Source organism: Cryptomeria japonica, chromosome 10, assembly GCF_030272615.1.
Source record: "Cryptomeria japonica chromosome 10, Sugi_1.0, whole genome shotgun sequence".
Taxonomy (NCBI): domain Eukaryota; kingdom Viridiplantae; phylum Streptophyta; class Pinopsida; order Cupressales; family Cupressaceae; genus Cryptomeria; species Cryptomeria japonica.
The window spans coordinates 795248037-795256798 of NC_081414.1; the positions used below are offsets into that span (position 1 = coordinate 795248037).

Genomic DNA, 8762 nt, shown 5'->3' on the forward strand with positions numbered 1-8762 from the left:
AGCAAAAAGAACTAGGTTTTCACCAGCACACCATTCCTCTTTTTTTCCTCCGCCCGCTCCTCCCAACCGTAGCCCAACCGTAGTGGGTATAGATTCTTAGAATATACGGAGATAGAACAAGACCCAAATAGTGTTATTGGTCAACCTCCACATTAAATACATAATTCTACACGCTAGTCAATATATTACAATGGCCCATCGGAATAGACCAGAACAGAAGGAAATCAAAAGGCGTGGTTATACAACAATAATCACCATTACAATAAAATAATAAGAAAAATTATAAGATTGTTTTTTCCTGTCACAATTAAATATGTAAAAGTATTCCGTGGTACCTTAGGAAGTTTCCAAATTCCATAAAATTATATATTAAAAAACTCTCAATTAATTTTCCACCGTACAACTGGTACACGGATTCTATATTTTACTCCTTGCTTGGTTTCCATATATTTAAGAAGTTAATTTAAGAAGTTAATTGAAAGGGAGTTTCTTGTGCAGTCCAAATGATTGGATTGCGTCTGCTTTCCTGGAATCTTCTTTGATGCCAGCTTTCCACATTTATTAATATTCACGATATACCAAGAAATTCTGTTCCGTTCGATTTTACCCCGTTCCGAGTCACGAAAAGCGTGTCACGCTATGATATCATCATTTCCATTATTCTCCTCCGCACACGTGTAAGTCAATCTCGGTCGGCTACACCTACGAAACGGAAAGCATAAGGAAAAGGCCTAAACCAAAAAGAATTCCTCGAATTTCCTGTCAAACACGTTGTACGGGACGGTGTACATGCATTCCAAGCCCTAGGGAATGAATCTGTACTTTACACGTTTGAGAATTTGAGCCGCTTTAACAACAGAAAATATCAAGCCATAATTCCAACTGTATCCTGAATTACAGAACACTTGGCACCGCTGTTACACACTTTTTGCGATAAAAGTATTGTAGAAGGCCCGCATTTTTTTAATTAAGACCTGTATATTTTGTAGGGAAGGCGTTGACAGAAAATCAAAACATAAAGTTTGTAGTTGTGATTGAGATAGATTGGAATTCATCGCTTGGTTGGCAATAAAATCAAACCACGCAGCCTTTTTAGGTGTTATCTTAGAAAGTTCATGTCCAGGATTCACGCTTTGGTATTTTAATGGATGATCGAGATGGATTCCCCTCGTCCCAAACTAATCGGGATGTGTCAAAGCAAATTAAGATTATTTCTCTTACTGGAATCATTTAATTTCGATCTTCATGCCTGTGCAAGCTAGATAACTTGTGATCCATTCAAGTTGACCAAGATGAGTGAATTTAGGAGGGTGGAATTGTGGAATTATTCATAGTTTGGTTAATGGTATTAATTGGCGCCATAGATTTGGGACTTACATTTAGTTTCTGAATATTACTTCAGATTATGTTTGTTTGACAAGTTGGTCGGTGATAGATTTATTGGAGAGTGTTTCTGGAACCTGTGACAGATGATATATAAAACTACTAGTCCAAACAATGGTGATACCCAAAACCTAATTTTCTTCCACTGGTGATCTCTATCAATTCGTAAAACAGAATTTCTAAATGGAGTCACCCTATTTATTTGTGGGGAAGATTTGTATTGACCTTTGCTTGGAGGTCAAAAAGACCTGGTTCCCGGATATGTTTTACCTATTGCACCCTAAAATATTAGGTACAGCTAAAATAGACCTTCGATTTCATTGAATGATTTCCTAAATGCATGGGTTGTTTCGATTTAGCAGTGTTCGTTCACCTACATTGTAATGAATGATCTCGGTAATAGTTGACCAGATTCATGAAGTAGATGTATGATAGCGAGATTGATAGCTTTTGATTTTAACTTTATATATTTATCAGATTTATGAAGTAGATGTACGATAGCTTTTGGTTTTAACAGTATATATTTTTCAAACGACATTTATGAAAAAGGAGAAAGATCTAATACAGAATATACACATTTAAAGCCAAAAGCTATCATATATCTAATCTTTGTTAATTCAGCTATTGAATTGCTTCTGCTTCTTAATAAAAAGTTAATTTTTTGAAAACTGTCATTAATTGGCTAGAAAACAGCTGCCTAAGAAGGCATTTTCAAAACTATATATGAAAAGCTCTTTACAGATGTAGACTGAATGCATCTGTATCTGTTGATCTTCTGGAATTCCTAACAGTGACTTAATTATATATTACTGTATGTAGACTGCATCTATATCTGTTGAAGGTTTACTTAATTATATATGACTGTATGTAGACTGCAAGTTGCTGTAGATGGAACATTTGAAGTGCTGTGTTCGAATCACTTGAAGGACGCCCCGTTGTGACCTTCCTAAATATAATATGAAAGACCTTTAAAAAATGCAGAGTGAATATAAACTATTTGTGTGTGATGACACTAAGGTACTTAGAATCAGAGACTGATAAAGATAAATTTCCATGATCAGCAAATACCATCCACACCCAAAACATAACAATATCTAATAACCATATCTATAAACATTGACTTGATGTGGGTTAAAAATGATCTGACAGTTTCTGAAATTGGAAAAACCTAGAAACTTAGATTGGAGACATCACTCTAAACACAGGAACTACTTGTGTGTACCGAATGCAACCAAGATTTTACAAAATTGTCGATTCCCTGAATAGAATGGAAATATTTTTAGCTGCGAATTGGCCTAATGGCTGTCATGGGTCTTTCAAACAAGGAATTCAGTGGTGTTGCACAACATCCTATTGGGCTTTCTAAGCCTATTGCTGGGTAACACTGCTGTACAGGAATGCATACTGGATGAGAAAGTCTCGCTTTCCTTTCATCTGTACCAAAATTAGCTGGAAAGTTATCCTGACCTCCGTACCTATTCAGATCCTGAAAATCCCCATTAAATCCTGGAACTTCATCCTTCTCAACCACTGTATCTTTATCACCATTATCTTCTTGAAGTAAACCAAAGGTTTCACCACGCACCTCTTCAGCCCCGTCTTTGTCACCGTCATTATGTAAAAGTACATCCATCGTTTCACCAGGCGCTTCTTCAATTTCGATTCTATCGTTTTCCTTGGCTTCGCCAACAGAATCCCGGTCTGGCGGACCAATACCGGTCCTCTGGGGCTCTGCTTTGACCTTTTCAGCCTGGTGAGCTCTGATCTTTCCTTCATCATGTTGTACTAAATGCATAATAAGGCGGCCATTGGAGCGCTTTGCCCTAAAAAACTCATGATGCTGAACCTTAACCTCCTGTATAACTAGCCTACCATCTCTCTTATAGGATCTCAAGTGCACCCAGGGCATGTGGCATGGCAAATTACCTGTCCGCGCGAGAGAAGGAAGCGGAGGTGGGAAGCGCCTCAAATCTTTCTTCCTGTAGGACACATGTTCCTCCGTAAGGTAGCCATGGAGGGCCTTCTGCTCAAAACCCTCTTCCACATCATCATCTGCTCCACATTTTTCTTTTTCGCATAAGCTTATTTCCCTTTCCTCAAGCTTATTTTCAGAACCGCAGCACAAACTCGCACATTCCTCAGCATCTTCACTATTACTTGTCGGAGAAGACCTATTTACAGGTTCTTTGCATAACTGAGCTTCAATATTTTCCTTTACAGTCATTTCGTCGAATCCTTTTTCCAAATACTCAAACCCTGATTTCCGCTGCTCGATCATTTTGATACCTGATTCAACGCAGGGCTTAATCTTTTCATAAGAACTAGAAACTGCATGCTTGCGATTAACAAGAGAAAATGAAGAAATCTTGAATGGAGGAGGATGCGAGGGATGGTAATTATTACTCAAAGAGCTCAAGAAATTCCACTTTATCCAGCTCAAAGATCGGACCAGGGGGCTTTTCCTCTTGCCTATAACAGACCCCTGTGATGATGTTCCTTCTGAACTTGCACTGTCCCTGCCTTGACTTGAACTTTTCCTTAAATTTGCTTCAGCTTGACCATTCCTTTCACGAAATGAATTTTCTGGCGAAGACTGGAACCTGCTACTAAAGCCGGACTTTCCCAGCAACAAAGACTTGATATTTCTCCGTCTCTGGTACTTGTAATCATCCATTGCGTTGCAAATATGAAGGAAACCAGATTATTTTATCCGTCCTCTCAAAGAATCCAAGAAATAAGCCTCAGAGATGCATGAAAGGATTCCAATGACAAGATGAATCCCATTCTTATAGACAAAAAATAATTTAAAAAATCTTCTTGCAGACAACTCACAGGAGAACCTCCAGACTCTCAAGCACAGCCGTATAGAGTACCAAGCCCGAGCAAATCCTCAAACAGACCAAAATTCAGCCCTAGGAATCTTCACAAAATGGCCTCGCTTTCCATCGTCTTCAGCGGCAAAAACTGAGGAAATCGATTTTCTTGCATACATGACAACTCATCCATCGCATGCAGTGCCACCCCAACCACAGTGCAAACCCCGCTGTCAAATCAAAATCCTGCACAAACCCTGTGCGCGTTGGCCATCCCATAAAAAACTCACGAGCCAATCATTAATATTCTCTGCAACAAAATTGAACTGATCGAAATCTATGTACCGCCGATTCTCCCGTCGGAATTCGCAAAAGCTTAAAAAACCACTTGGTTGGAAACGCTTCCAAATCATAGGCCGAAACCCGAGCCGTACATCCGATTCCCTGGCGCAAAAATCAACAATTCCTCTGACCACAAAAAACTTTCCGATCACTCAAAATCTTTCAAAAACATCACTGAAAACCGCCAAAACAAATTTGAACCATCAAAACCCCGTGAAACAACACCAAACCAGCTCTGAATCCAGGTAACACAATTCAAACCCAGAAAGGAAATTTCCACAACCAAAAAAATCCTCTATCCTCCTCAAACTTATCTCCAATTTGCAGAAACAATGAATTTACCTGAAAATTCAGCCCGAACAAACAGAGAAAAATCTCAATCAACCCCCCAAAAAAACACAACCTTCTTCATCAAAGCATTCCCAGTCTTGCATTTGCTTCAAACCTCGTCATTAATCGCTAAAGAAGTGGAATACAGGGTGGCGATTATCTACTCACGAAATCATAGAGAAAGCGTGCACTATTTATTAGGCATTTTTAAAACCTGATTTTGGACTTTTTCCTTCCTTGCAGTTTCGCCGAATTTGTCAGAGCCTCCAAATCTAACTACTAAACAAAATTTAGTTGGACCATTTTCTAAGTCGGATGACTTGACAACTCGGCTGATTGCGTGTCCTCTAATTTATACCGATAAATAGAAGAACTTTTTAAGTGGTGGGTTTTTATTTTTTAAATAAAATAACACCTAGTTTCCCGTTTTAGAGGGTTTAAATTTAAAAAACCCTTTTTTCTAAGGTATGCCCTTTATATCGCACATTTCTTTTCTTGTAATGTTTATCTTGTACGAATGGTCGGTGTGCCAATTGAATTACATCCTTGTCTTTCCATATTATCCTCGCTTTTTTTTGTTGTAAAGATGGGGATGAAAACAAAATAAAGTTGAGGAGTGCATGCAACTCGTTGTCCAACACGAGAGCTTATACTTTGCTAATGTTCACACTAACTATTTCGTGCTCTACATAATTTATTTATTCTAGCTTTAATAATAATTAATAGTTCAAAATTTAAATCTCATATATCACCACTTTAAATAATTTATGCAAAATTTAAACAATTATGTAGATCCAAGGTAAGGCGGGTTGGACGTTGGGCTGGATAGTAGGGATAACTCTGACGCAACAATAAAAAAATTTAAACAAGTATACCTATATTTAAAGAAATATAGATAAAGTACACCGAAAGATATCATATTTGCAAAAATATAAATATTAAATTATTATTAACAATGGTACCCCCTGGGCCCTGGTACATAATTTTTTATTTAGTGTAGCTATTTCATGTTTTTTCTGTGATGAATAGTTTATGCCAATGTGGCACATTGTAATGGAACCTTTTTTTGTAGTGGGGTGGGGGAAGGGTTCTTTTTTGTGTTTCTGTTAGATAAACAATATGGTTTTGGTAGGTTGGTTTTGATTTCAGATGATGGTTTTGGAAGAATGATGGCTTAGCATGTACTACATTTTACTTTGTTATAAAATAATAATATTATAGATCAAAAAAAAAATAATGTAAAATTTAAATAATATAACATTAACTTTAAAAAAAGGTGGTAATAATATATAGAACATATGTTTTTTAGAGATACATTATTCTTATGATATAATTCTTTAAAAAAATTTCAATTAATATCATATGAATTATTTATTTAAAATAATATAATATATAGTAGAAAAATAGATTCATATAAATTGTATATAAAATATTTATTTTTAAAAAGTATCATTTATTAAAAACACATATTTTATTATCTTGAATAGTGCATTATTATAGTGATAACAAGAACAAGTATAATGACAATATTAAAAGAAACATATAAAAATTATATAAACTTATATAGATATCTTAAATACATCTATTTGAAAAGAGGCCCCGAAATTAAATATAGTGCCTCAAGATTAATATATCTCCACGTCTTTTAAATAGATGTATTTAAGATATCTATGCTAGTGTTTAATTAACATGTGTGCATCAAAAAAAAATTATTATTTTTTAATTTTATATTATTTCTAATTATTTAATGTTAATAATATTTTCACTTTCACCTCTCAACTATTATATAAACTCATATAGATATCTTAAATACATCAAGCCCCAAAATTAAATATAGTGTCTAAAGGTTAATATCTCTCCACATATTTTAGGTAGATGTATTTAACTTATCAATCAATTATGTCTATCTCAACCTTGCAATCAATTTGTAATTATGTAGTACTATCAATTATTGAGGATTGAAAGTGTCCCTACATAAAACCATTTTTTATAACAAATATAAAATAAAATATAGTGATATAATAATATAGATTTTTTTATGAAAATATAAAAAATAAAAATATATTAAAACATAATTTAATATATTAATAATAATTTAATATATTAATAATAATTTAATACCAATTACAATATCATAATATAATAATAATTTAATATTTTTTATTAAGATAAAATAGGTTTTACAAGGATTTAAAACCCAAATCCAAGATCAGAAAAAGAAAAACAGCAACAAAAAAGGCTAGAACCAATAGCCAAACTATAAAAGAAAAGGGGCAACACCCCATATAGCCCAACCAAAAAACACTAACCCCAAGAAAACCAGCAAAATACTAAACAAGAGCTCCCATGAGATCAAAATTTTTCTCAATAATGTTCTTATTGATATCTTCTGGAACTCCTCCATGATGCTCCTTGTGGTACTTTTCTCTTGATTCTTGCTCCTGGTCCTAGTAGACAAGCCTATAGACACCTGCACCTCTAATCTCTGTAGATTTTTTAGATTTAGCAACAGATGGCAAAATACTGTTGAGTGGTTGTGCTTTATGGATTGTGATTTTCTCATTCAACATTTCAAGGCCTTCAACATTGTTATTCATTGTTTCTTTACTGATCTCAACCAAAATCCTGAGACTTCCCTTTAGCTCTTTCATTCCTTTCTCCAAATTAGCAATTCTAGATTCATGCTTTGTTTTCGTGACTTTAACATCTTCAATCAATTTATGGGTTATTTTAAGGAGCTTATCAATTTTATTAGGCATCAAGGTCTCCTGAAGCACTTCTCCTGACTGGAGGTGGATTCAACCAGTAGCATCTAATATTCACGGTTTCTTTTATAATTTAATTTAATGTTAATTATAGTATAATAATAATAATAATAATTTTTAAATTGAATATTGAAAAAATATGATATTTTTGGGAATACTTTGCCTATATTCTCTAAAGATAAGTATATCATATATCTTCTATCAAGATATTCAATATTATTAAACAATAAAAAAATTATAAAAAAATATGTTTAATAAATATTGTCACCTACAATAAAAAAATTCCAAGTAAATTTAATTTCTTGTATACTATATAATTTTTTGTATTGATGTTGTATTTTATTTTATGATTATCATATGTATCTTTTAATTATTAATATTTATGTTGTCGATACTTTGTTGGTTATTTATAAAATTTTCTAATTATTTATTAACAATTAACACACTCACCCCATTACATCCACCTAGTGTTGCCATTGTAGTTGTAATTAAAACTTAACCATCATATAAAGATAATAAAAACTAAAACACAATTAACATAGTTACTGCCAAATTCTCCCAAAGAGTTTTGTTTAGTCAATTGATATTTATAGTTTCACCTACGTTTAAATTAAAATATTGTTAATCTAATGTTTAATTTTATTTTTTAAATATTTATACAAATAATTTTTTTTAAGGTCGGTAATAGAGATAATTTTATTGATATATAAAGTATGTAAATAGATGGCTAAACCAAAAATATTTGCAGACATCACACCATATCTACAAACACCTAACACCCAAACACCAGACATTAAACCAAACAACCACTTGGCATGATAAAAAAGGAGAGCCAACCCTTCCTCAAGTGGGAGGACAAAAAAACACCCATTACATCTCTTCATCAACCCCGAACCTACAAACACCAACACTACCCAAAAACTCAAAACCAAATTACAAGCCTCTGAGCCAGATTTACAAGTATTCAACTAATTACATTCTAGCCATATTTTAAAAATTGGGCCAAACACAGCAAACCAAATTTTAAAAAAAAAGAAAACAACAACTCCACCAAAACTAAGGTTAGGGAATGCTTTGCATGAAGTTTCTTGAACCCTTACCTATGTTGTACTCCTCGTCTACCTCCACT

The 8762-nt window shown here is 33.9% G+C and overlaps 1 protein-coding gene across 1 annotated transcript; it reads right to left on the bottom strand.

Moving 5' to 3' along the window:
• Positions 1-2476: 2476 nt before the first annotated feature.
• On the bottom strand, positions 2477-5103 carry LOC131051906 (uncharacterized). Its single transcript, XM_057986504.2, has 2 exons — positions 3787-5103; positions 2477-3669 (listed from the first exon to the last, which is right to left on the bottom strand). The coding sequence occupies exons 1-2, from the start codon at positions 4055-4057 to the stop codon at positions 2663-2665; spliced, it is 1278 nt and encodes a 425-aa protein (XP_057842487.2). The 5' UTR covers positions 4058-5103; the 3' UTR covers positions 2477-2662.
• Positions 5104-8762: the final 3659 nt, after the last annotated feature.